Source organism: Epinephelus moara, chromosome 8 (genome assembly GCF_006386435.1).
Source record: "Epinephelus moara isolate mb chromosome 8, YSFRI_EMoa_1.0, whole genome shotgun sequence".
Taxonomy (NCBI): domain Eukaryota; kingdom Metazoa; phylum Chordata; class Actinopteri; order Perciformes; family Serranidae; genus Epinephelus; species Epinephelus moara.
The window spans coordinates 42,291,063-42,317,699 of NC_065513.1; the positions used below are offsets into that span (position 1 = coordinate 42,291,063).

Below are 26,637 nucleotides of genomic sequence, written 5' to 3' on the forward strand. Positions count from 1 at the left end.
AAGTGACTGGATATTGGTCGTCAAACGTCAAAGTCATTGTGACCTTGCCTGTCTCATTTTTGCGAACATGAAATCACAAGAATACCTTCAAGGAATTTCTTCAGATTTCAAATTTGGAAGAAATGTTCACCTTGACTCAACAATGAAGTGACTGGAAGGGGTCAAGGGGTCAAGGTTGGGGCGCCAGGTGGCTCAGGGGGTAGAGCAGGCGCCCAATGTACAAAGGCTGTGAAACTGCTGCAGCGGCCCGCAGGCTCGATTCTGGTCTGCAGCCCTTTGCTGCGTGTCGTTCCCCCTCTCTCTCCCCCTTTAACACTCAATATTTATCCTATCAAATAAAGGCAAAACCCCCAAAAAATAATCTTCAAAAAACAAAAGAAGAAAGGTCAAGGTCACTGTGACCTCAGAAAACAACACAAATGTCAAACAGGATGAAATAATGAAGCGATGACATTTTATATCCAAAAGGTCAAAGGTCAGCTTCACTGTGACATCATAATGTTCTGCAAAAAACACTTTTCTGGCCGTTACTCAACGTCATAACTGAGGAACAGAAGAGGAGGCATTTGGTCAGATACTGAATTGGTGACTCTAATCTTGGGTGTCCATCTTCAAACTGTGCTAAGTATATAGATCCTGTCTGCTGCCGGGGGGAAGATATGTGTGGAGCATCCATGTTTTCACAGACATGGATGTAAACTATATGAGAAACTTGACTGGTGCACAGAGGCGTGTAACTGTGGGGTGGTAATTCTAGTTTGTGAATTTTGAGTTATTTTTCATTTTCACATGAGGGGAATATGACATGAAGCGACACAGTACATGTGAGGCAGAAAAGAAATGTTTATTCTTTAAGTTAAACATTCATTATATCAAACATTTCAGCAGCCTCTCAGCGTTGGTAATATGTCCCCCTCAGTGTCCCATACAAACATACTCTCTGTCCCAGATCTGTTTTTTTTTTTAAGATCTGGTCACCACTGAATTGAGCAATATAAAAATCTGAACCTGTATCTGATCACAGTTGTTGGATTGTTTGTTCATGTTGCCAGGGATATGCCAGAATTAATAACATCTGATCAAACCCCACCCACACAATCCTGACGAAGCAGATTAATGTTAAACTAAAAATCATACTCAGAAACTTATTTTAAGAGCCCCAGAACCAAATAATTTCTCTGGAGTTTCTTGGGAATAACTACTGTATCTGGTACTGATTAAAGGTAAAATAGATATGTTGTTTGATTGGTACACTTCTACTTTTAATTATATTTATTTGTAACTTACAAAATAGTCAGTAAACACTGAATGATTATTTTTTGGATTAATTACATATGTTCTCTTTAGTAAATTGATATTTTATCATAATCAGTACCAAAGCACATCGATCTGAGGAGAAACTTTGGCCAGAAAAGCCCCATTGACACAGGCAGCAGTGGATTAGACTCATGTCAGAATTAAACAAAAATGCAACTGTAAACCATAAAAAAATGTTCATTTTCTTTTGGAAACAACTTTAATTTCACTTTTAAAGGAACACTTCACCCTCAAAATAGCCATTTGTGTATGAAGTACTTGCCACTTGTTACATTGAATTCCTGAAGTTTTTCTCGCATGCCTCCATGATAAACAAATAATCCAAAAAAGAAGAAAATTCTTGATGAATTGAAGTCATAGGGGGCCACATTAAACAACAGCACAATTATATCAAAACATCTGTTTACAAACTCTCACACAACTCCTGCAGAATCAGTGAAACTGATCAAAGACAGACACCATTAATAAAGAGTCATTTTACCTCACTGAACACAGGAGCATTGTGGAAACGAACTAGTCACATAACTGGTTTTGAAGAAAGCATAGATTCAATTCAGTTTCCCGTCAGAAGTCGAAGTATCCTTGGGCAAGACACTGAACCCATAATTGTTCCCGATGGCTGTTCCATCAGTGTGTGAGAGTGTGTGAATGGTTATTGAGTAGCAGGTGGCATCTTGTTTGGCAGCCTCGGCCACCAGTGTGTGAATGGGTGAATGTGACTCATAGTGTAAAAAGCGCTTTGAGTGGTTGGAAGACTAGAAAGGTGCTGAACAAGTGCAGGTCCATTTACCACTGGGAACAGCTGACCCTTTGCTAAGTCCCACCATTAATGATACTCGTTACCTGGAGAGGTTGGAAAAAGATATACGTTTCTTCCCCGTTCCAAAACCAAAATCAGACCCTGAAAAGTGTAGGGTTAGCTAGCTAGCTACTGAAGATATAGCCTACTGAATGTATACACATGCTGCTTTTGCTTTGTAATGATTATGACAGTGAAACAAAGACCGACCCTGCTGTACAGGATCCAGTGAAGGGAAGCAGGGAGACTTTGCTCATATTCAACCAGCTGTGTGTCATCACAGTGTGTGCAGATGAACAGTATTTGGCTTCCCCGAAGGCTCCCTGTCTGCCCGTTGGCTGGCAGCAGTAGTGGCATTCAGCGAGATGACACACAGCTGGTTGAACATCGGCGAAAATCCCCTTTATTTTCATTGTCCTACGTTTCAATTTTCAGTGATGTGGTGGTTCATTTACTGTGATCTGCACTGTTATACTTCTAACTATCTTTGTCTTTTTAACCTGTTGTTGCTGCTGAGTCAGTTTGACATCCTGGATATATCCTTCAAACACACACTGTAGACCCCTCTGTCTGCTTCTCTCTGGAATCACTCTTTCATTTGTCCAAAAATTTGATAATATTTCTTCAGGGGGTGCAGTTGGTTACAGTGTGGGCTTCATGCTAGCTCCGACAGCTTGTCGGACCATCACAAAGGCCCTTACAGTAAGTGTGGGTCAGTACTTCAGTGTACAGCAGGTCAGGGAGGACCAGCTAACCAGAGTTTACAAAGAACACTGATGTTTACAAGTCATCCTGTCTCAGGGCTCCGTGATATAATATCCAAATATACAATAAATCCTTTTGGTCAAGCAAAGGCAGAAAAATGTCTTAAACAACAGTGAAGGGTTAGGGATCTCTATAAAAAAGCATTACTGAGTTTTTCTGATTCAACTTCTCGTTTCTTTTGTTTTTCAGTCAGCAGGACCTGACAGACAGCAGCGGGGAATATGTGAAGGTAGGCTTCCTCTTTATGACTCCAAATCTATTTTCATCTAACACTCTTATCTTGTTTACTTGGCTTCCTTTTTGCAGTGATGCTGCTCTTCTCTCTTCCTCTTGTCAGACAAAACACTTTCTGTTCTCAGCAGCGGCACCATTTTCAGTTAAAGGTTAAATTAAAACTCTGCTGCTGTGATCCTCCACACACGGCACTCAGGCTCTAATTCAATCAGGACGGGTGACAGAAAGGACTCGGGGAATGCGGTCCTCTGTGGGGAAATACTTTAAAGCTGCTGTGGTTGCCACTGGTAACCGCGGTGGCCTCGATTCAGCCGGCCGGCAGCTCTGCCTGGAAAAGGTAGAAGGAGACACAGAGAGCGAGAGAATTTCCAGTTCATTGACTTATAATTGGATACTTGACAAACACACTTGTCTGAAAGGGACAAGCTGGCAATGAATGATAATGCTAATGAAATTAAAGCTATTCATTAGGGGCTTCCAGGTCTTTTCCATCTCTAAAACACACACACACACACACACACACACACACACACTCTCTCATGTTGTTTTGAAGTGGTCCTGGCCCGATGCCCAGCCCTTGATTCACAGTCCAGTGGGACAAACCATTGTGTCAAAAAGCGAGGGGTGGGAGGTGTCAGGGAGAAGAAAAACAACATGTCACCTATAACACAGTGTTGTAACAGTAACTAGAGTGTGTGTGTGTGTGTGTGTGTGTGTGTGTGCGTGTGTCTGAACAAAAGCATTCCCAGCCTGGCGTCGGTGTAAACTCTTGATATACAGTATCTTCGTTTTTTTTTTTTTTTTTTGTATTTGTATAAAGACGCATCAGACAAAGCACCACTGAGTGATGACCCCCATTACACAATGACGTTGCCTAGGCGACGAGGCCAAGACTCCAGCATGGGTCTCGGTCTCGGGCCCCTGGTGTCGCCAGTGTCGATGCCAGTGTGGGAATGCCAGAGCTGTCCGTCCTCCCTCCTCATCCCCCTCTGTCCTCACACACATTCACACAAAAACAGAGCTGAAAAGGGCTGCAGTTCGACCAGATTTACCCACAATGCTCGTTCACTCAGAGGGCAAACATTTCACGTAGGTTTTTAAGGAAAGAGTGGAGTCTGGTTTGCCATATTTAGACAGCAGGAAGCAGCAGAGATGCGGCAGACAGTAAACATATCTGTTGGGATGTGAACCTAAAGCCAGAAGATGCCACATGACTGGTTTAAACTAATGTTTTCTTTTGTGTTTGTTTTGTCGGGTTGTCGTGTCTGATTGTGCACCTGTGATGCCCTTTAAGTTCTCCAAAGACAAGTTCTGGTTGGAGCCGGCGACGGAGAAACTGAGGAAGCAGCTGGAGGAGGAGCTGAAGCTGAGCGGCAGCAACCTGAAGAGCCACGCCTGGTACCATGGACGCATCCCCTGGGAGGTCTGCCTCACACACACACACACACACACACACACACACACACACACACACACACAGGTTTTATGTTTGTCACTAGGCTTACCTTAATCTTAACCCAGTGTTTCTCAGATGGGGGTATGGGTACCTCTAGTTGTACTTTGGAGTACTGCAGGGAGTATATGAGATTTTTTTTTAACGTTAATTAGAAAAATATTAGTCATGCATAATTCCTTAAATGATTATATTATTATAAGTTCAACAAAAAACATAAACTTAAGTTTGCTAAACCATATTTTATATTCAGAATTCTTATTCTCATTGCCATCGTTGCTGTGCAGGCACTACACTGCTCAACTTTACGGTGCATGCCCACTATACACAATAATACATGACCATAAATTGGCTTCCATTCTTTGTATATTGGAAGCGACTGATTTGCTACACAAAGCATGCTGGGATACCTGTGATGTGGATCAGGCTGGCGGAGCAATGAGAGGGCATGACATGTGCTCCCGGTGCTTACATCAAGACAGCTGATCAAGCTCTAGTCACAAGCGACTGGCGATGCAGGGCTGACACGAGTTTGGGCAAACTGGTGGCGTATCGTGGGCATGTATCATTAATGTCACAGAGCTGGCTGATTAAAAAATGCATAAAACTGTCTAAATAATGAGTGCAGTCTGTTTAAAAATTATTATATGTGAATACCGCATCATACCAGACAATATGCGAAACAGAGGAGCAACCCTGTGGGTGTTATTTATATTTCACATTAGAATAAATCAATCACATCAATACATCCTGTTGTTTATTATTGAGAATTAATTAAAAACTTGTTCATATAGTCTACGCTTCCAAACCCTCAATAACCAGCTGTGGTAATAACTTACGTGACATGTTGTGTCCGTGCCACATGTATTTCTCTATTTAAGGATTAGTTGTATGTATGTTGTACAGTATGTAATGTATCTTGTTAGTTAGTGAGATAGCCACTAATAAACCTAAAAATCACCCTAGTTTCATTCGTTGTTAGGAAAGTGAACAAAGCATCTTTTTTACAGGATTTAAAAATTTTACAGTAAATTACATTGTTATCATTTAGGTAATTTACTATTCAGATGATTCAAACTTAGTTTTTTGGTTAAGAAGTGGAGCTTAATGATCCTATTTTAACTACAGGATCCAAAACAAAACTGGCCACTGGGACGTTACCTTGAGTTTTACTTTAAAATAAAACATCTGAATTGTGTTATGACCTTAAACTCTCATGAATAAGAGTAATGCAGTGATTCAACCACAAGATGAAGCTCTGTTCAAACACCAGCTGAGCTGATAGTTTGAAGGCACAATCTTGTTCAGAAATTTAGATTTATACCAAACCAAACAAAAACCAAAACAAAACAAAATGCAGGAGTTCCTCTAATTAGCTGCAGTAACACAGTAAACAGTCATTATTTAGGCGAATAGAGGGATGATTGAATATATACAATATTATTCTTATTATTAGACCTGGTTGACAGGCTTTTCTATTTGAGAATCTCAGATATCAGATATACTTCTTCATTATATAAGTCCACAGAACAGATGCACTTTATTTATGTCAGCCTCATCCCAATTTGAACTAATTTAATAAGGCAAAGCCAAAACTAAAACCAAACCCAACGTTTTTTCACACCAACCTCAACATAGACATATCCTTTACCTGCAAAAAAAATCAACAATAAAAATGGTTGTGGCACCATTTTTAACCAATCAAATTTGTTATAATGTTGCCAAAAATAAAGTCATCACACTGATCACTGCTAAGCAGTTTGAACCTTCTTTGAGAACTTGTGTATTTCCATAATATTTATCAATATTAATTAATGATTAAAATGTCTCCTCAGGTGTCAGAGAGCCTGGTGGTGAACCACGGAGACTTCCTCATCAGAGACTCTCAGTCCAGTCAGGGCGACTTTGTCCTCACCAGCCACTGGGAGCAGAAAACACTTCACTTTGTCATCAGGAGGACGGTGGTTCAGTCCGGTGAGACGTACACTCGGGTACAGTACAGCCTGGAGGGCGAGGCCTTCGACTCTTTACCGGCTCTTGTTCACTTCTACGTGGGCAGCAAGGCAGCTTTGACCCGGTGGTGTGGAGCTCAGATTCACCATCCGGTAAACAGGACGCTGCCTCTCAGCTACCTGGAGACGGCCTTTGGCACTGCCGTCAGCCCGCCTTCCTGCCACAGCGGAGAAGAGAGGGTTTGTCCGAGAAGGTAAGGTTTCACTAAAAAGAGACTAGAGCACTTCATTTTTTCACTGTTTATGCCTCCAGGCTGGCGATCGCCGTGGCATTATTTTTATGGGTTGTCCATCCGTCCGTCCCATTCTCGTGAACGCGATATCTCAAGAAACTTCGAGGAAATTTCCTCAAATCTGGTGAAAACGTCCACTTGGACTCGATAAATTGATTGTTGGTTGTAGGTCAAAGGTCAAGGTCCCTGTGACCTAGTCTGTCTCATTCTCATGAATGGGATTTCTTAACAGTACCTTGAGGGAATTTCTTTAAATTTGGCACAAATATCCACCTGGACTCAATGATGAACTGATTAGAATTTAGTGGTCAAAGGTCAAGGCTACTGTGTCCTTGCATACATCTCATTCTTGTGAATGTTATATCTCAGGAATAATGTGTAGGAATTTTCTTAAATTTTGTAAAAACATCCACGTGGATTTAGTAATGAACTGATTAGAATTTGATGGTCAAAGGTCAAAAGGTCAAGGTCACTGTGACCTCGTCCGTATCATTCTCGCAAATGCAATATCTCAAAAACGCCTTGAGGGAATTTATTCAAATTTGACACCATCATCTACTTAAGCAATATCACACGAGAGGGAGTGATGTTATACTCGTCACGCTGTGATTCGGTCATAGGCAACAGGCCACAGGCCGAGTGCCGAAGACAGTCACGTGACGATATACGAGTATAACATCATGAGCTCCAGTGTGATATTGCTTTTATACAACAGTTTAACAGTTAAATAAGCAAGGCTGATTAAGAAATGTTGAAAATGAGGACAAAATAGATAATTTAAGCATTTTATTTGTCTTCCGCCAACAAAAATAGTTCCCTCAGGACTCCGCTGTCACCGTTGCTATGTAACGCAGACATGGTGCGCCAGGCACTTACTCTTTATACACATTTATCTGCACGTTTCCATTAATTGTGCAGCCGGTGAAATAAGTCTCTGGTGACTGCATGGTGGACTGTGGCTTCACAGGCACAGCCGACTCTGCCTTCTGATCTGACAGTATGTTGCTTTTCTCCAAGTCATTGAGCTCCACTGATGAAACACTGACAAACCTGGATGTGTGCTCAGATGGATTCAGCTTCTCCCCTCCCTCATCTTCCTCTGATGACCATTCATAGTTCAATTCAAAACTTATTTTAGGAAATAAATCCATATTTTTGGCTGTTTGACAGTGGATTAATTAGCCTACAACGCAACTGCTGACCTAACTGACACTAACCGTCAGTTTTGATTTGATTGTTGATTGCAATCAGCTGTGAGGCGGAGTGATACATACACAGTGAAATAACCGTGATGTTGTACTCCAATATCGTCACGGTTTTACTGTCTCTCGACCAATCAGATTACAGGGCCGGAACTAACTGTTGTATAATTGGACTTAATAATGAACTGCTTAAATTTTGTGGTCAAAGGTCAAGGTCACTGTGACATTGGGTCCGTCACATTCTTGTGAACTCAATAACTTAAGTATGCCTTGTGGGAATTGGCTCAAATTTGCCACAAACATCCACTTGGACTCAGTAATGAACTGTTAAGAATTTGGTGATCGAAAGTCAAAGGTCAAGGTCACTGCGACATCACTACACGTGTTTTTGGCCAAAACTCAAGAATTCAAACACTAATTATTATGAAATTTTACAGAAATGTCTAAAAGGATAAAATGATGAACGGCATTTTATATCCAAAAGGTCAAAAATTTAACGTCACTGTGACATCATAATGTTCTGCAAAAACACTTTTCTTACCATTGTTCAAAGTCATATCTTAGGAACATAAGGAAAGACATTTGGTCAAATATTAGTGACTCTAATCTTGGTGTCCTCCTTAAAACTGTGCTGATTGTACAGATCCTCTGTGCTGTCGGGGGGAAGGTGGGTGTGAAGCATCCATGTTTTCACAGATATGGATGTAAACTGTAAAAGCAATGTGACTGGTGCACAGAGGCACACAATTGCAAGGCGGTAATTGTAGTTGTAATAAAGGCTGATAAGATGTAAGAAGCAACATAACAGACGACACAACTCCCTCTTTATATAAAACAAATTCAAAATGAGTTACTGTTTCCTGTGTGATAACTATCTGCCATCTCTCTGTCTCTCTTTTTCTGTGTCTCCATGCAGTCCTTCCTCTCTCCACCACAGGGAGGCAGATGTGAACAGTGAACAGGACGACCGGCCTCTTTTGACTGCTGGAGAATCCTCTGTCTCTCTGAACAGCAACAGTAAGTTTAATAATGAACTGAACCTGAAAATACTCCTCAGGGCTAACAGGTGAAAATAAGGTCAACTTGAAATTCCAAACATGTCCTCTGTCCCAAGTCAGTCCACCAGGGAGTGTTTTGTTAGTTTTACTTTGGTGGGCAAGTACAGAAGGTGCACCATCTCTACCAAGGGTGTGGAAACTTTTTTGAATGGTGAAAATACCTGGAGGGCCAGCTGCTTCTCGCACCATATGAATTAGTAAATAAAAATCACATACAAATAATACAAATACAACTGTTTCATCTTTCAGTGAAAAAGTATCAAACTTATGACGCTCCTAGAAGCGGCAGCCCTCGCCGTTGACTTTACGCATCTCAGCTGTGGTCACGTCTGCAGCGTAGCAGGAAATGTCTGCTGTTAGGTAACCGCTCATTTGCTTGTTTAACCTCCATTAATGAAAACTCGTTAGTTCTACCTGCGTAGTTTCTATTGCATGTCTACAAGCCATATGACAATCCTGCCATTGTGAGGTGAATGGAAAAAAAGCAAAGTGATCTTGCATGATTAACCAATACTGGCCCTCGGGGAAATTGGAAATCACTTATCTAATGTTCTACATGATTGGTGCAATTATAACAAAATGTTCTAGGTTTTATTGATATAATCTGTATCATAGATCCTGTCCAGTTTAATGACATGGGTGATGATATCACATTATCTTGGTTCATCAAAGACATTTGTGTTGGTGCACGTGTGTGTCGGGTGATTAGTAAGTAGATACGACAGAAATGTCAAAAGATGAACCATATGTATTTAAAATTCATGATAAAGATGTGCTCTCACCACACACACTACAACGCCTTCATGTTTTTATTTGTTCAAAGACGTTTTTTAAGTTATAGCTACTTTTTTATATTTTTTGTTGCACTGGTTGTTGTTGATTATTGTATTTATAATAGTTGTATTTCCAATGAAGATTTCTGTTGCTGTTATATTTGCTGACAATGAGATTGTTATTCTAAGTGTATGAAACCTTACGAGAAGGATCCCTGTAGAGGCTGACGTTTTTGTCGAAGAGTAGGATCCTTTGTGTTTAACCAGAAACAGCCAAAACCACCAGACTCCATTCAAATAAACAGTATTTTATCATCGTAAAACACACATCATTCGAAGTTGACAGAAACAAAATAAAAACACAAAAACTGTCTCTGTTCGTCTTTTCACTGCTTCAACAGTCACCAACTCTGGTTTGACTCAAGTAAACCCTTAATGCACCCAGTTAAATGTAAAAAGGGATTCCTTCCATTATGTCGTCAGACACTTAGAAGAATAATCTGAGGTGTTGGTGGCAAAAACAAGCACTTTTAGTGGATGTAAAATGTCGGTGCGAACCAGCCAAGAGTGGTTACATTGCAGCGCTCTGGCTTAATACTGGACCAAATTAAAGAAATTGTTGTTCCCGTTAGTTACTGAAATACAGAGACATGAGAAAACAGGGGTCAGGTTGAAAAATATCAGGCTTTCCCTTTAATTTGTTGTGGGGTTTTTTTGGCTTGAAAAATGTAGAAAGCCTCATGGCAACATCCATGGTACAGGACCTTTATTAAACCTTGCCATAACCCTGTGTCTCTAGGTTCTCTCTCTCTATGCAGACCTCTGCTCTTAAATAAAAGAAACATGCTGAAAAAGATATCTGATGTAAAACAATAAGTGACTGTGAGAAATAAACAGAAACTATAAACAACGGTATTGTCCTGTAAGTGCTACCTGATGACAATAACCCAAAACTAATTCAGCTATATAAGTAGTGTAACAAGAAACCAATAGGTTGCTAGGCTCTGGTGGTTAATAATAACACCTGCTTCAAGAAACAGAACAGTAATTTAATATGTCACCATTTGTTTTAGTTGTCCTTTGTTTAATTGTCAGTATTTATTACGCCCTCATGCTGGCATTTTCACAGACATGGATGTAATCTATTACTGCAGCCAGGCCTGGAATTTCATCATTTTAGGGGCAAGGCCACTTAGCCTTTCGTGTTGTCAATTTTTTGAGGGCAGCAAGGCCATAAAATAAAACAATGATTTTAAGTCCACGTTCATAATGAATTGAAGGACTAATAAATAAAACAAGCTCAAGTAATAATGATGAGTATAATAAGTAATAATGTGATTTATTTAATAGTACTAATAAACCCAATGTGTTTTAAATATAGAACAACCAGATTCATGTATTTATAAGAAAACTATCTTAAATATAAGGCCTAAATATTTTTTGAGTGTAGATGATAAACTGATTCACTGAACAAGACTGGCTTACAGTTATTTCTGATGTGTTGTTAGATAGCTAACAAACAAACAAACTACAGCAGAGCTATTCAATTACTGTTTCAACTGGGCCGCATTTCAAAACTAGATCATGTCAACAGGCCACATTTTTAGCAGCGAGCAACTGATCCACTGTTTTTTTTTTTGCATACATATATATATTTATACAGGCATGGCCCTCCTCAACATGATGCAGAAACAGACTAAAAAGAGCTGTCAATGCACAGAAGCATAATAAGTGACATTAACAGTATCTCTACCAGCATCTCCCTCTCCCCTCTCCTCCACACACACACATGCACACACCTCACCTCCTGATGCTTTCCTTATAGGTCAGTTACACAGGATATAGTTTTATACAGTCCATGGCAGCAACAGTCATGTTTACAACAACAAAGTCACTATTTAAAACCCAATAATATCTCACTGGAATATAAATATTCCTCCTGACATCACAATACTGAGTGAAGAAAGTCACGTTATCTCAGCATGAAGACAAACATCAGTATCAGTTATTCATCCTGCTCTCTGTCCCTCCTCTACTGAGGACACTCACTGTCTGCAGGTCGGCTGCCTCAGGTGCATCTTCAGATAAAGTGTGAGCCTACATACAGACAGCTTTCATTTAGTTTGTCTTTAACACCTTGCTGTTAGCCTTGCGAGTGCGATGTGCTTGTGTTGACTGTGATCATAAATCATAATAGCGGTGAATGAGAGACTGTGGACAGAGCGGGTTGAAATATGGCTGTCTACATGCTGATCACATGTAGCTATTGATAAAGTATTGGCTTGGCTGGCAGAGGTTTTATCACACTTACTCACAGTAACAAGCGTAGTTGTCGTTAACTAGAGTCATCTTGAAGTTATATTCCCTTCATCTGCACTGCGGCAGAACGATGATACATGAAACCGAAACTTTAAAAAGTAACGCCGATAATAGTTTAGCTTACTATACGGTGTTGATTAAACTTGCCTTGGGTTGTTTAATACCGGGTCTCAGTGCCAATCCCTGCCCGGGCGTTTGATGAAGTCTCCTGGTTGGCCGGTGATAGATTGGTGTCAAACTGTCGTTACAGCCCGTCCGAGCTCTTCGTGCCAGGCTCGAATCAAACCTCCCACTGGTGATGTATGCATCGTCTCATTTGAAGTTGCTCAGTAAGAGTCCAGAATGTCATCTCATTTTTTTTCTCAAAAGACGCAGGTGTCAAAGCCGTGTTGACAGGAAAGAGGCAGAGGAGAAAACCGCAAAATCACCTGGGGCAGTGCGGGCAGGGCATCAAGGCCACTGTGGCCTTAGGGCAGATATTTTTTTCAAGGGCACAGGGCCAAATGAGGAGGCCACGAGAGCCATGGCCCTCGTGAAATTCCTGCCCTGACTGCAGCTTGACTGGTACGCGGAGGCTTACAACCACAAGGTGGTAATTCTAGTTTTAGTTATCCATTATTTAAGAGAGACAACATCCACTATCAGTCATTTACAAAAAATATTTCATTTCTTGTGCCCTCTAGTTAACTCATAAATGTATGGAATGGTAACACAGCAACACCATATCATAAAATCACAAGGTTAAAAACTAATCACCTGACTGAAGGTCTAACTTTTCACCAAAGTGCCTTGTAAAATCTTTACGGATGTTTTTTTTCCTTTCTCTCTAACCAGTAAACACAGACCATCTGCAAAGTTGGTGCACAGGGGGAAGGGCAACTGTAAAACTTTTTAGGATGCTTTGATTTTATCTGTGTCAAAAACACACCAATTCAGTGACATGGCCGATGGTATCAAATTATTTTAGTTAATCACAGATATACGTGTTTGTTAGGTGATGAGGAAATGATGCTGCAGTACAGAAGTGTCAAAAGATAAAACATAGACGTAATGCTCATAATAAAGATGTGCTCACACCACACACACCACAGGCTAGTATGGTATTATAGTGCTATAGCTGTTTTTTTATATAAGAGGTGTAAAAGAAGCCATCTATGTGAAATTGGAAAAAACATCTCTCAGTAGAGGAGGAGGTCTGCGATGCTGTCCTTTCATCCTTGCCCAGGAGACTTAACAGCTTAACCTCTAAAAACAATGGTTGTTCACAAATGACCTCATGTGACTCCAACGACCACCTTCGCAGCAGGAGTTTCAATGACCGTCGTTGACACACCATTGGAGCACTAACGAGATATATTTGTGTTGCATTAGTTGTTTGTTGCATGTCATACCCCTCTGTCTTCATGTTTCCTATATGTCCACACTGTCATCTCTCAGATAAAGACAAAATGCAAATAGAAAAATCTCTTTAAAAAACATATTAAAAGCTGTGAAACAGTCAGCTGTGATGTCAGACAGTAAATGATTGTGAGAAGTAAACAGAAACTTCAAACACAATGGCAGTATCCTAATGACAATAACCCAAATTCAGCTATATAAGTAGTGTAAGAAGACACCAATAAGCTGCCAGGCTCTGGTGGTTAATACCTGCTTGATACCTGCTTCAAGAAACAAAACAGTAATTTAATATGTCACCATTCATTTAAGTTGTGCTTTATTTAACAGAATCAGTACCCATTATTAAGTTTACACAAAATATTCAGTGCATATGAATTCCAATAAACACATACAGTTGTATGGTTCATTATTTTCTTTTTTTATTGCAAAAAAACATTTAGATACAAAATGATAACAAATTTTAAGATGTTTGACACAGAACTGGATACTTAGCAAACTAAGCATGAACATTTGTTTCAGTAACCTCAAAAATGAAAAACAGGAAGAAAAATTCTACTCAAAAAACAGCAAAGTAGTCAGAAGAATCGTGGATATGGATTAAAGGTGGCTCATTTGACTTGAGCTTTAACGTTTTACCAAACTGCATTGATACATATGTTTTAATCATCTTTCTAACAAACACACAAAGAAACAGAGCATGACCACTTTACGTCACACTTTACCAGTGTAAGAATGTTTGTATCCTGCTCAGGACTCTAAATACAGAGCAGAACACTTCACATTCATCATTCCTTTTTGACTTTGCTTCCAGAAAACACTTTCCGCCACAAAAATTTAACTGCACAAATGAAAACAGCAAATACTAGCAAAACAACTGCCAGCAGAAACGCCACCACATCAATTGAGTGGTACTGGATCCAGGACATCTTGTAAGACTCTGTCCTCAGATGTGCTGCTCCTTTGTGCCTCATGACAAACTCGATCCAGAACATGGCCCGGTCCAGTGGTTCCATGGGCTGGTCTCTCTGCAGGTTGGACAGCGCTTTCATCTTCTCCCTGTAGGTTGGGTCATAGAGTACCTCCTTCAGCGCCTCCAGGAAGTTGTCTCTGTTCACAGTTGCAATGTCCAGGACTTTGGCCACACCTCTTACTTTCATCTTGAAGAAATTGTCATGCTGGTCGAACATGAGGGGTAGGCCGACCAGAGGGACACCATGGTAGACGGCCTCCTGTATTCCATTGGTGCCTCCATGGGCCACAAACACTCTGGTCTTGGGGTGACCCAGGAGGTCAGTTTGGGGCAGCCAGTCCAAGATCAAGGTGTTGTTGCCGAGGGTGGATGGTTTTTTGCCTTTGTGTCTCCAGAGCACCTTCTGAGGAAGCTGGGCGAAAGCTGCGGCAATTTCCTCAGCGATGTCATCAGGAAGTTTTGCCACCAGGGTTCCCAATGTCATAATGATGACGCCGTGCTCACCAGAGCTCTGGACAAAGTCCTCTAATTCTTTCGACAGGGGCTTGGAGGGTTTGCATTGAAAGCCTGACATGTAGACGATGTTTGGCATTGTGGGTCGTGGGAACTCAAAGGTAAAATCATTCCTCATCAGCCAGATGTCTGCCGCCTGAAACAGCTCCATGTAGTGTACATCTTTACCAAAGTAACGATGAACAAATGGTTTGTAGTTTTGGTCTGTGACATACCAAATTTGAAAACAAGTGAAGAAATAGTAAAGGACGTTCTTGACTCTCTCGGTAAAGGTCATCTTGTCACTCAGCTCTGACCCTGGTATTGGGACATAGGAAAGCGGGGAAGGTGCAATTGCAGGATGCCCATCACCTTGAATAGTCCACCTCACATTAAAGACTAGTGGAAGACCCAAACGATGAGTGAGAAGCACCCCTGGACCCAGCGCAGGGTCTGTCAAAACCAAATCATATTTGGCATCATGGAGGCTCTGCATCATTTTGGTATTCTCAAACATCTCCCCCGTCATTTGAATCAACTTCTTATGCATCTCATAGAACTGTTCCACCAGTTCATACTCCAGAGATATACGAGTCCAAAGTGAAGCACCATCCCGCCGCAAGTTGACCATTGTTTTTACAAATGATCCAAATTGTTCTTCATCAAAACCAGCGGGAGAATTTATTGTTATGGACTTGTAGAACGGGGAGTCTGGCTTGATGTACCAGCTGTCTGCTGGACGCATGACTGTGATTTCATGGCCTCTGGAGTGAAGCTCCTCAACAAGGACCTTCATGTTGATCCAGTGGCTTCCATCACAGGGGAACACCAGGACTTTCCCTCCATTTACCAAGGGTGAAGAGCAGAGCAGCACCACAAGTGCCGCTAAGATCAGTTGGTACATCTCTGAAAGAGATGTGAGAATGTTAGATCAATCCTGCTCAGCAAGGCCTTACAGTTCTTGAGTTTAAGAGTATGCATCACCCTAACTAACAGCTGAACAGATATCTGGAAGCTGGACTTGTAAATCTGGACGATGGACTCATTTGCAAACTATGTTTAATGCTTCATAAGACAATGATAAGACTTACCGTGTTGCAGAGGTCCTGAACCTTTTAATGATAAGATTATATTTAAAAAAATGATAGGACGAGAAGCACCATGCAGCTGCAGCTCTGTGTTCCGACTCAAATCTGCAATAAATGAAGTTTTAGATCTTCTCATTTTAGTCTAAGGATCCTCTGAGGATCATTTCGATGCTGGGGTAATTTGCGAAGTCTGGTAAATGGTTAGATAAAAATAGAATATCTGCACAAAGTTCAGGTTTTTTAAGAGACAGCACACCCTGCCATCATCAAAACCTTTAACCAGAGTTTGTGAGTTGTCCAGCTCCCAGATGACCCACTAATTGATCCTTAGTAGAACTACAATTTATTTTTTCAGGAGTACGGTCAGTAGAATTATTAACATAGTTCAAACAAACTTCAAAAGAACCAGAAATGTGCTCTGGGTATTGCATGTGTAAAATGGCCTTTTTGTCACCTCAGATTCTTTAAAACTAATTTTGGTGGACAGTTTAGAAGAAGTTGGTGACATTTGAGTTCCCATAAAAGTCACATTGTTCTTGTGTTTGTTTGAAAAAAGAAAGACCTGAGCTGATGTTAGTCAAAGGAGAAGAGGCACTTATCTAGTCAAGTATAAAGGGACGAATATCCTTCAAAATGGACATGGACAGCAGACATGCACAGGATGGCATCTATAGTCTTAAAGTTTGGGCCGCATTTTGGACTTCCATTCAGAGGTCCACATGGACCTTTGTGGACATTGGCAGATAATGACACTTTTGTCATGTTGATCCCTGTGGCTATGCCAATAAGTATGCAAATGTTTGATAGCTTATTACAAATTTAATTTCTTAGTTTAATCGATTAAGATGCAGACATAGTGCCTTCTTAGTTTTGCCAGTTGGGAGTAAGACTGTTGTGTGCCAGGCAAAATAGCACCAGTACACATGGTTATTGATGTTAGCTGCTGTCAACTTCAGGAACATTTAGCACCCCTGAGATGAACAAATACCACCTACTCACAGTTGAGTGCAACGACTATCAAGCATGCCAACTAAAAGTTCCAGTAGTGCAGCCAAAACAAAGTGAATGCATGTAACTACAAGGGAAAGGATTTTCAGCAAACAGAGGCACACTGCTCCAAAACTTACATAACATCCAGAATCCCAACAGCTCAATAACAGTCTCCTGATTACATAACCTCACAGAGAATTCCTGCTGCTAATTCTCAGGAGGTTTAGGAAAGCTTTTTGAACTTGGTAGATGTTCTCAGGTTTCACAGCTTTGTGCACATGCACTTGTGTTGCTCGGTAATGATAGGTGTTGGACTATGAAAAGGGGAATCAATAGCAGCTGCCTTATGTATTTACAAGGCCAAAGGTCAGACAAGCCTTCACACATGGTGCTAACAAGAATAAGAACCACAGCAGTGAGAATAAAGTTTAGCTTTAGCTGCATAGAGTGCTGCAAACATTATAAAATTAATAATAATAATGATAATAATAATACACATTATAGCACATTTAAATTAAAAAGTAATCCATAACTCAATTTACATACTAGTAGAACTAATAATGTGACCTATTTCTGGCTATAATTAAAAATGAGTACAACATTTTTTGTGAATTATAAAAATTTTGGAGACATTGGAGACCTGGGAGGTTTGAGCAATGCATGAAATAGCCAAAATAAATACATGTACATGTTCTCTGTAAAAGGAACAAAAACCACTCTGGTCCTGACACTTTCTGTGAACAGGAAACAAAATGAGGAAATGTTTTGGGTTGATAGGCATCTGTTTCCAAAATAATCCCTTAATGCTCTTGCTTTAATTACATGGAAAATTTTGCTTTTGAGCCTGGTTTTTACTTAGACATCAGACACTTTGTTTTTAATCTGGTTCCCATATACATAAAATACTTTGTTTTATTTTTTATCTGGTTGTCATTATGTTTTCCTGTTGCAGTGAGTCTGCTCATCTAAACATCCAAACCTGGACATTATTCTGTCTATGAGATGAACTTTCAAAATACAGTAGTTGAGGAACCTGGCTTCAAACAGTACTCATTCACAGAGTGTCAAAAAGTGCAGTCCTGCTTCTGTTGAACATGTCAACAGGAAACATCTGGAAGTCGTTAGACTTTGAGACCATAGCATCCATCTGCAGGTTCTCAGGATTTACATGAACGCTCTATGCATGCACTATACATCATAGTTATACGTCATACAACATAAAACACAAAAATAACTGTTAAAATCAGTAAAATTGTAGCTTTAAATCCACATCCCACCAGCCTTATCCCAATCTTAGCCTGTGAAACTCTCACACTGGTCTTGATTCTTTGATCCAAAGACTTACCAGGAGCAGCCAGGTCAACGGATTTCACCTGTCAGCACCAGCTTGTTGTCTGCACATCCAGCCTCCCTCACAGCAAATGGCTCTCTGACTGACTGTCGTCCGGCTCCAATGGTTAAAGCAGCTCAGAGGGTGTTGGCTCTGAGTAGGAGTAAAGTTCAGGGTGTGTGTAGTATGCTGCAGCAGCAGCAGCAGCAGCAGCAGATTGGCTAAATAGGGGAAGAACTGGCTCAATGAGAATCTCCGGAAGCAAACTTGGACCTTGACCATAAGATGTAGTAATGAGATAGGACTGATCTGTGGTGGCAGGTTACTGTGGAACAATAGTAAATTAATTTGATGAGATTTGGTGAGATTTATTTTGTTTGTTTTATTCCTTATTAAATCACATTTTCTTGTTTTTGTCTTTAAACACTATAAATTTTTGGAGCAAGTCTTTATTTCAATGAGATCGTGATGTATTCATGATTAAAGAAATTGATTATTAAAATCACAGAGGCAGAAGCATTAAACATTAAATTGTACAAGTGAAATGAAAAAAAAAATATGTGAAAAAAGAGGAAACAAGACACATTGGACATGATTAAAATAAAAGATTGCAAAATTTTAAATATATACAAAAAATGTAAGTATGGAGTGAAAGCAGTCAAATTAAATCACTGCGGCTGCATCAGTGTGCATGACATAATGTTAAGGTCATCACCGTGTAACCAGGCAGTGTGCTTTAACATGAACTCCATAACCTTGTTTACAGACTTTGACACAGTCGATATGACAAATGAGTTTCGCAATAGAACGCGTGTTACACAGAAGCTGAGGTGAAGGACCAGAGTCCAACTCATTGACACTCCAGCTTCATCTAACGGGTGTGTCTGTGATATTTTTATGTTTCTGTGTTGGTGATAGACGCAGATGCATTATGTTTTCAGGTTGTCCGTACGTCTGTTCCATTCTCATAAATGCAATATCTCAACTACATCTTTCAAAATTGGCACAAACGTCAACTTTGACTCCAAGATGAAATGATCAGATTTGCATGGTCATGGGTCAAAGGTCAAGGTGAATGTGACTTGGTGCATCCTATTCTTGTGAACATAATATTTCAAGAAGGCCTCAAGGGAATATCTTCAAATTTGGCACAAACGTCCACCTGGACTCAAGGATGAATTGATTAGAATTTGGTGATCAAAGGTCAAGGTCATTGTGAACTTGCATCCATCTCATTCTGGTAAGTGTGATATCTCAAAAAAGCCTTGAGGGAATTTCTTCAGATTTGGCACAAACGTCCACCTAGACTCAATGATGAACTCATTCGATTTTAGTGGCGAAAGGTCAAGGTCACTGTGACCTCAAAAAACTTATTTTTGGCCCTAACTCAAGAATTATTCACTTATTACAACAAAATTTCACGTATGTCTAACAGGATAAAATGATGAAGTGATGACATTTTATATCCAAAAGGTCAAATGTCAGCTTCACTGTGACATCATCATGTTCTGCATAAAACACTTTTCTGTCCATTACGCTTCGTCATATCTCAGGAACAGAAGAGGAGACTTTTTGTCAGATACTGAGTAATGAGTCTAATCTTGAAACTGCGCGGATTGTGATTGCTGGTTGAAGATGTGTGTGAAGCGTCCGTGTTTTAGATTTTTAGCTTCTTTGCAGCAACATCCATATTTGAAGCATTGTCAACTGACGCCGGCAACATTTGAGTCTGGGCAGACACAGATGTAAACTGCAACTTGACTGGTTTGTGGAGGCAGAACAACAGTGAGGTGATAATTTTAGTTTTGATAGTCTGTAAACGAACAAGTAACAAGTATTCTGTGTATTCAGAGCCTGATATATCTTCTCCCTCTGTGCTGTAGAGCTCCACTGTTGGCCAAAAACTATTAAAATCACATCAGTGAGCTACACTGCCACACTGGGTGACATGCTCCTTCATTACCATGTACAGACACACTGTAGTTTAGTTTGACTCAGTGTCACACTTACTGTCCTGCTGCCATAGATACTCATAAAAGCACTAAATGTGGATTAATCCACCGCTGAAAATAGTTCCCAACAAATGCATTATTTTCTGTTTGATAAAAATTTCAGCAAGCAGATAATTTTTAAAAGAAAATTAATCTAGAATTCTGTGAACTTAGGCAAAAATATTTATGTCTTAATAGATCTGTATGCAACATTCAGAGCAGAAATATATCAGCATATAGTGTGTGTGTTTTCAACAGAGCTTCTCTGTTATTTGTTGTAGGAGATGGTCCGACCGTGTGCACAAGTGTGTGCATGTGAGTCTCGGCACTGGCTAGCTGTTTGCTGCTGCTCTGCACTGCAGAGGCATAGTCTTCATCCTCGTTTACCCCCACTGACACTGTTAGCTCTGACAGTAGTGTTGCCATTGTTAGCACTGTTTATGCTGTTAGCACATGGGTGTAACTGGTTAATTTCTATGAAAGTTGCTCAGTGTCACACAACGCCAGAAACATTCAATATATAAAATTACCCGGGTTTTAGGAGCTGCTTCTGCACTGTGTGGCCTATAGAGCAGGTGCATAAGAGACCTCCGGCTCTGCTAACTTGAATGGGGATAAAATTATTTAATCGTGTGGTTCTTTTAGACTTTGTGTGTTGTGTTATCAGTTGGAACTGATTAAATCCTGATAGTAAAACGAGTCATTTCATGGTTGTTGCTACGCTCCAAAAAATCCATCCACTGATATACAGACATCTCTTTCACAATGTAAGTCTAAGGGAAAAAGTCTTTTCAGGCCCAGTGGCATCACATGATCAGCTTGGAAGTTTAATTCCACTGTTTTGCTGACACAAAAATTGGCTTGAAAGCCTGGCACACTTCTTTTGGGTCTGTGTTAGCACCATTAGCTGCTAGCCACTGGCTCAGCCACTTCCATAGTCAGTCTGAATCAGACTCTGAGTCATAGATACGCTCTGAATATAGTGTATCGCCCCTTTAACTAAGAACCAGTGGATATTTTTTATCTGCCTTTCTTGAAAGCTGACTCATATCTTCATCATTTCATCACTTCATCATCAGTAAAAGTGGACTGAAAAACATTGTTGCCAGCATTCATAAATAATTGTCTTTTCCCTCTCTTCTTCCATCTCCAGCACCACAGTCCAGAAGCCCTAGCAGTAGCCGAGCAACCAGCGTGGCTCCATCCCCGTCCCTCTCCAGGCGCTTGGATACCGCCCGACCCCTGCCCTCTCCCAGCAGCACCCTCCACAGACAGTGTGACGACAGACCCCAGCCACATCTGAACCACGACTCCCCATCCTCTGATGCAGGTGGGAGCTGCTACACGGAGCTGTACCCCGGCCCCCAGAGCTATGTTGAGAGGCTGCGGGCGGAGGAAGGGTCAGTGGGCGTAGATCCACTAAGGTCGGAGGACGGGAACGTGTACTTCTCGCCTGTAGTGGAGACGGAATCATCATTCAAACCAAGCAGGTACCAGTCGTCGCTGATGCCCAAGGAGAATAAGCCTTTGGAGGTGGCCATCCTGCGGAGGGTGAAGGAGCTGCTGGCCGAGGTCGACCCCAGGACAGCGGCCAAACATATCACCAAGGCTGACTGCATGGTACGAGTTAAAGCTGCTCTAATCAATACTTCTACATCAACAGTGGTTAGAATGACCATTTATAATATACAAAGGGGTCGCTCGTTGTGTTATCACCAGTGATCCTCCTTAACTCTACACAACCTTTCTGCTCCTTATGGCCCACAACACAACTGCTTTGATTCAGTTCACAGCTTTTATCATTTCCAGGCAGCTGTTTTTAAGGAAGTACTCTTTTAAACCTGCTGTGCTCAGCAAGAAACAACAGACAGACCCAGTTAGAATACGGAATACGGATTACTGTTAATTTATTATGCTGATCTGTTCTGTACGACATCTATTGCTCGTCTGTCCGTCCTGGAAGAGGGATCCCTCCTCAGTTGCTCTTCCTGAGGTTTCTACCGTTTTTTTCCCCGTTAAAGGGTTTTTTTTGGGGAGTTTTTCCTGATCAGCTGTGAGGGTCATAAGGACAGAGGGATGTCGTATGCTGTAAAGCCCTGTGAGGCAAATTGTGATTTGTGATATTGGGCTTTATAAATAAAATTGATTGATTGATTGATTGATTGATTGATTGATTGATTGATTGATTGATTGATTAGAGACCAGCTGGTGAACAAAGTGGAACATTCAGCAGCTAAAGGGACAGATGTTTCTTTCGGGAGTTGGTGGAGAACAAATCAGTGCTTAAAGAAGAGTGAATATTGGAGTTACATTCATCAGCAGGCCACAAACACTACTTTAGATTAATGCTTATGTTGCTCTGTATCTGCTGCATGTGTCGATTGGGAACTGTTTGCTTTAACCAGAAGATGACAATGTGACAATGTAGTGTTTAAATGCACATTTTAATTCAGAATTTACAAGGGTTTTCTGTACACAGAATAAATTATAACACATGATGAGGTTCTTAGACAAACAAGGACATGTCAGAGCGTATTGTCTTGCTCATACAGTTACCAGTAACTGAGGCCGTGTCTACACGTATACAGACATTTGTGAAAACAGATATTTTCCCTGTCTGTTTTAAAAAAATATATCTGTTCACATGACTTTTATTTTACACACTTGAACGCAAAAACAACTCCAAACACTCACCAGCGTCTTTAGCAGTCTCCCCTCGCCACAAAAGCACTCAAGTGTACAGGCTAACGTTACTTTTTTCCTAAACAGTTAGTGGAGATCTCATCACTGTCAATTCCCATTCAGTTTAAGGATGAAGGAGCTCACTCAACGATAAGAGTGATGCTCTGGAGATTTGAAAGATTTTAACAGTCTCACTTTGGAAAGTGTCCCACTGTTGGCTGGTTCCAAAACCGCAGTTTCTGGCAGACTTAAATTATGGACACCGAGGTGAAGCAAAGACATTGGTTACAGCAGTTGGCTTCATTCGTCCATCAAGTGGTGCAGAAATACTAAGTTTAAGTATAAAGTATAAACCCTTCCCACCAAAATGAGTGCATGTACATGGGTTTTTTTAAACACAGGTAAATTCTAGGCATACACCCCTTTGCCAGCTCTGCAGCAGACGAGTATGATTTTCTGTGTGTTTTTTTTTTTTTTGATGGGTTATGTTTGACATCACAGACAGTTGTGGGCGGAGAACAGCTAGTAAACAGCAGAAAGCAGCATGGAGGCCTGTGAAAACCTTTTTATGGGCCCGTCCCAATACCCCCCCTTAGCCCTACCCCTTGGCCCTACCCCTACATTTGCGCGTTCACGCGAGGGGTAGTGGTGTCCCAATTCCTTTTTGCGTGTAGGGGCAGGGGTCATAACGAGGGGTAGTGGGTATGAAACTAGCCCTTGCAAGCGAGGGATTTAAGTTAAGTTTAAGTTTAAGTTTATTTACTTTATTAATCCCCCTGAGGGGAAATTCAATGTTTTCACTCTCGCTTGTCAATTACACACAGGTCCGAAAGACACACACATGCACAAACAGGACCTATACATGCACTAAGTGGAGAGATGTCAGAGGGAGGGGGCTGCCCTTGGTGAGGCGCCCCGAGCGGTTGGGGGGTTTGGTGCCTTGCTCAAGGGCACCTCGGCAGTGCCCAGGAGGTGAACTGGCACCTCTCCAGCCACCAGTCCACGCTCCATATTTTGGTCCGGACGGGGATTCGAACAGGCGACCCTCCGGTTCCCAACCCAAGTCCCTATGGACTGAGCTACTGCCGGATGCTGACTTGCCAGCGAGGGGTAGACGTCGCCATGGCTACCTCCGAGCAAAAGACGGAGAAAAAAGTTCATACATAGCTCATGTTACCGTCGTCAAGTTGCTTGTTAGCTAGCTCTGGCGTCTGTCATCTGTCCTGTTCTGCAAAATTGTCGGACTTTTCACATTACGATAACACGCCAGCCAGCATAACTATGCTGCCTCATAATGTTAGCTGGTTAGCTAGCTAGCAGAAGTCCCCTGTCATCTGTTGTTCATCAAATGAAGCATGATGAATGCGGCAAACGCGATCGGTAGGATGAATGAGACTCCACTGTAGATGCCAGTTGGAAATGTAGATGGCTCGCAGCTTCCTGTTTAAAATAGTTACGTATGCGTGAACGTAACCGACGTGGTGACGTAGTGAGTGGTGTCCCAATTCCTAGGGAAAGATTTCTACCCCTACCCCTCGCTGCTTCATTTCGAGGGCCAAGGGGTAGTGGGCAAGGGGGGGTATTGGGATTGGGCCTATATCTCTTAGTCAAGCTTTTCAAACTCGGTGCAGACTAATTTGGATCGATGTTTGAGCGCTGCTTGAGTGGAGACGAATGGAATTTTGTGGCAGCGTGTCATTGTATCTCACAGGTAAGAGGTTTGAAATTAGAGCGTTCACCCAGGTGTTGTATTTCCATCAATGCCACTTGGAGCCGGAGAAGATAAGTACCTGTGACTACTGCATTCAACCAGGGTGTGAATGTCGATTGTGACCTGAAAAGCCAAATGTTAGCGCGTGTTAGTGGGTTTTTTGTGCAGTGGAAAAGGGGCTGTAGTCATTAGACCAAACAGGTAGTCGGTCATTGTTGTTGTCGTTTCTAATGTTTGGTCATTACACAAAGCAGCAATGGGCGTGCTTGAATTTAGGAGATGACATCAGTATATAAAACGTTCCACAAAAATAAACAGTTACATGAGTTTAAAAAAATCTGCACTTTAGAAAGCACTTTTAAAAAAATCCCCATTTCGGTGACCTAAAACTCTGTGCGTGTGGACAAGAGGTCGAAACACAGAGGAAAATATCTGTGTACATGTAGACAGGGCCAAAGAAAACAAAAATCAAACACACCACACATGACGTTGACAGATACTGTGCATTACATCACCCATCAAATACAAACAATCACGTGTCTGTGTTTCCCAGGTGGCCAGAATTCTGGAGGTGACTCCGGAGGTGCAAAGGATGATGGGAGTCAGTTCTGGCATGGAGCTGCTCACGTTGCCACATGGCCAACAGCTGAGACTGGACCTGCTGGAGAGGTGAGAGAGGATTCAGAAACCAAGGAGCCTCCAACTAACAAATGTACAAACAATCCACACGCGATCCGACAGAGTGGTGTTTCTTTGGCCGAGTACACAAAGGGAGGCTGGCAGAGAGCAAATTCATTTAAGCCTTTTGTTAAAGTACTTACTCATAGAGATAACACCGACCAGCTGCAGCTGCTGTAATCTGCTGGCGGTCACACCTGTCATTTAACAAGCAAAAGTGACAGTCAGCACAGGAAGAAAAAGAAGAGAAACCCTCTACCTGTTTTGTAAATTCAACTTTAATTTGACAAAACGCTGAAAACACACAGGAAGTTGTACAGTAGTTTTTATTGGTTCATGGATCTTTACTAGGTGTCAAAACTTGCTCATACTATGTGTAATAATAAGAATAAGAAACCATATTTATACAGCACCTTTCATACAAAAAATGCAGCTTTACAATAAGGGAGTTATAAGCATTGAGTGCTTCACATGAAAATAGACATAGTGGACATAAAACTGACAAACAGGGCAATTGAATATAACATGACATTTAAAAACAGTTGAAAACATGTATTAACTGATTCTACAATTTTCATTTAAAATCGGTGGTGATTTGAGATCCTATCAATCGAAATCTCACCTTGTGTCACCTTTGTGGCCTCTGACGTCATTAACAATCAGCAACTATAATTCCCAACGAGCACAGACTCACCAACAGACACTGATTAACCGAATGTCTTCTCAAAAGTTAGACTCACAAGTCAGTCTTTAGACGCTTTGCTTAACTAAAGACTGATGTCTTTCTCCCTGATTTTGTGTTTAGAAGGGCGGATACAATTTCAGAGTTTAAAAAACTCCCTACGTTGCAGAACCAATAGTAAATCTGCAGGGCGGTCCTTCGGTGGCTCGCTGAACTCTTGTGCTTGTAAACATAGTCCCACTAGAAACACGTGTAGCGGTACAAAATCGCTCAGCCGTGCTTGCAGAAAACGCCGTCAAAGTTCAGTGGATGTTTGTCACGTTTGCGGCGACACATTCTCACCAAACATAATCTTTTACAAGGCCATGACTCATCCGTCTGGCAGGACGATAAAGGGAATCGCCTTGTTGTTTACAAATACTTCCGGGTAGAAAACCAGCAGAGCTTTTAGCTATATATA

General features: G+C 41.2%; 2 protein-coding genes across 3 annotated transcripts in view; one reads left to right on the forward strand and one right to left on the reverse strand.

Annotated features, from left to right (window-relative positions):
* sh2d3cb (SH2 domain containing 3Cb) overlaps window positions 1–26,637 on the forward strand; it is a 51,573-nt gene that overhangs the window by 17,410 nt on the left and 7,526 nt on the right. For both annotated transcript variants that reach the window (XM_050050206.1, XM_050050207.1), the window contains 6 exons: window positions 3,071–3,110; window positions 4,410–4,538; window positions 6,404–6,774; window positions 8,932–9,032; window positions 21,578–22,044; window positions 25,371–25,486. In XM_050050206.1, coding sequence (XP_049906163.1) covers window positions 3,071–3,110; window positions 4,410–4,538; window positions 6,404–6,774; window positions 8,932–9,032; window positions 21,578–22,044; window positions 25,371–25,486 — 1,224 coding nt within the window. The remainder of the gene's footprint in view (window positions 1–3,070; window positions 3,111–4,409; window positions 4,539–6,403; window positions 6,775–8,931; window positions 9,033–21,577; window positions 22,045–25,370; window positions 25,487–26,637) is intronic.
* Window positions 13,822–18,602, reverse strand: LOC126393836 (UDP-glucuronosyltransferase 2B31-like). The gene is made up of 2 exons (XM_050050219.1): window positions 18,449–18,602; window positions 13,822–15,931 (listed from the first exon to the last, which is right to left on the reverse strand). Exon 2 carries the CDS (start codon window positions 15,927–15,929, stop codon window positions 14,349–14,351), a length of 1,581 nt encoding a protein of 526 aa, XP_049906176.1. The 5' UTR covers window positions 15,930–15,931; window positions 18,449–18,602; the 3' UTR covers window positions 13,822–14,348.

Excerpts from the sequence above, each read along its gene's own strand:
- LOC126393836 (XM_050050219.1), bottom strand. The coding sequence starts at position 15,929 with ATGTACCAACTGATCTTAGCGGCACTTGTGGTGCTGCTCTGCTCTTCA.